This window comes from Buceros rhinoceros, unplaced genomic scaffold, assembly GCF_000710305.1.
Source record: "Buceros rhinoceros silvestris isolate BGI_N320 unplaced genomic scaffold, ASM71030v1 scaffold42323, whole genome shotgun sequence".
NCBI classification, from domain to species: Eukaryota; Metazoa; Chordata; class Aves; order Bucerotiformes; family Bucerotidae; genus Buceros; species Buceros rhinoceros.
Genome location: NW_010402648.1, coordinates 1 through 1,682, shown reverse-complemented (window position 1 = coordinate 1,682; position 1,682 = coordinate 1). Strand labels below are relative to the sequence as shown.

At 52.6% G+C, this 1,682-nt stretch overlaps 1 protein-coding gene across 1 annotated transcript; it reads right to left on the bottom strand.

Moving 5' to 3' along the window:
* Positions 1–209: 209 nt before the first annotated feature.
* Positions 210–1,676, bottom strand: KCNA5 (potassium voltage-gated channel, shaker-related subfamily, member 5). The gene has a single exon (XM_010132695.1). It carries the CDS (start codon positions 1,668–1,670, stop codon positions 210–212), a length of 1,461 nt encoding a protein of 486 aa, XP_010130997.1. The 5' UTR covers positions 1,671–1,676.
* Between the last annotated feature and the right edge of the window lie 6 nt (positions 1,677–1,682).

Genomic DNA, 1,682 nt, shown 5'->3' with positions numbered 1-1,682 from the left:
CTTATTCTTAGTCTATTTTAAAAATAGGTGACCCTTTGTGTCATGGAAAAAGAACATAAAAACATGTATTCCTGGAGGACTACTCAGGCCGGTGATCAATTTATAAAATATAGCCTGATTTTAAAAACTAGTTGGTACCAAAAGAATTATTATGGTAGTAAATTTCTGACACCATCAAATCCTTCTGTCTCTCTGAACTCTCTTCTCCTCTACAGGTCTGTTTCCCTATTGGTGTCTAGACAGAGAGCATAGAGGGATTTTCGGATATCTATGTTATTTTTTGCTTTGATATGGGTTTTCTCTAAGGAGCTGGTGCCGTTGTTGAACTCGTCACTGTTTTCCAAGTGCACAACAGATTCGTTCACAGAGTTTCTACTGGATCTTCTCTTTGCATCTCCCCCTGCTGTGCTGCCCTGAGCACTACTGTGTTCATCTTTGAGGACAGCTTGCTCTTCATGATCAGTCTCTCGGTGGTAGAAGTAGTTGAAGTTGGATACAATGACAGGGACAGGCAGAGCAATGGTGAGCACACCCGCGATGGCACACAAGGAACCCACAATCTTGCCCCCCACGGTGACAGGTCGCATATCACCATAGCCCACAGTGGTCATGGTTACCACTGCCCACCAAAAAGCATCAGGGATGCTGGAGAAATGAGACTCAGGGTCATCAGCCTCAGCAAAGTAGACACCGCTGGAGAAGAGGATCACTCCAATAAAGAGGAAGAAGATGAGGAGGCCCAGCTCCCTCATGCTGGCTTTCAAAGTCTGTCCCAAGATCTGAAGCCCCTTGGAGTGCCTGGAGAGCTTGAAGATCCTGAAGACCCTGACCAGGCGGATGACTCTGAGAATGGCCAGGGACATGGCTTGCTGCTGGCCCCCGCCCCCATTGCCACTGCCAGCCCCAGGCTGCTGCTGCTCATGGGCCAGCTCGGTGCCCAGGGTGATGAAGTAGGGGATGATGGCGACGATATCAATGATGTTCATGATGTTGCGGGAGAACTCGGGCTTGCTAGGGCAGGCAAAGAAGCGCACAAGGAGCTCAAAGGTGAACCAGATCACGCAGGTGGTCTCGATGATGAAGAAGGGGTCAGAGAGGCTACTGCGTTGCTGCATGGGTGGGGAGTCCCCAGTCGTGCCATTCAAACCTCCACTTTGTGGGGGCAGGGGCACGGGCATCTCACTCTCATCCCTGAATTCCGGCAGGGTCTCCAGGCAAAAGGTGATGATGGAAATGAGGATGACCAGCACGGAGACGATGGCGATGGCCCGGGCTGAGCTGGAGCTCTCGGGATACTCAAAGATGAGCCAAACCTGGCGCTGGAACTCATTGCGAGGCAGAGGCTTCTCCTTCTCTTTGATGAAACCCTCGTCCTCCCGGAAGCGTTCCATGGCCTCCTCGCCCAGTTGGTAGAAGCGGATTTCGTCAGCGAAGACATCGATGGACACATTGACGGGCCGGCGGAGCTTGCCCCCAGACTGGTAAAAGTAGAGGATCCCGTCGAAGCTGGGCCGGTTCCGGTCGAAGAAGTACTCGTTGCGGAGTGGATCGAAGTAGCGCATGCGCTTATCCGGGTCCCCCAAAAGTGTATCGGGGAACTGGCTGAGGGTGCCCAGCTGGGTCTCGAAGCGCAGACCCGAGATGTTGATCAGCACCCGCTGGTGGTGCATGGCACCCCGATT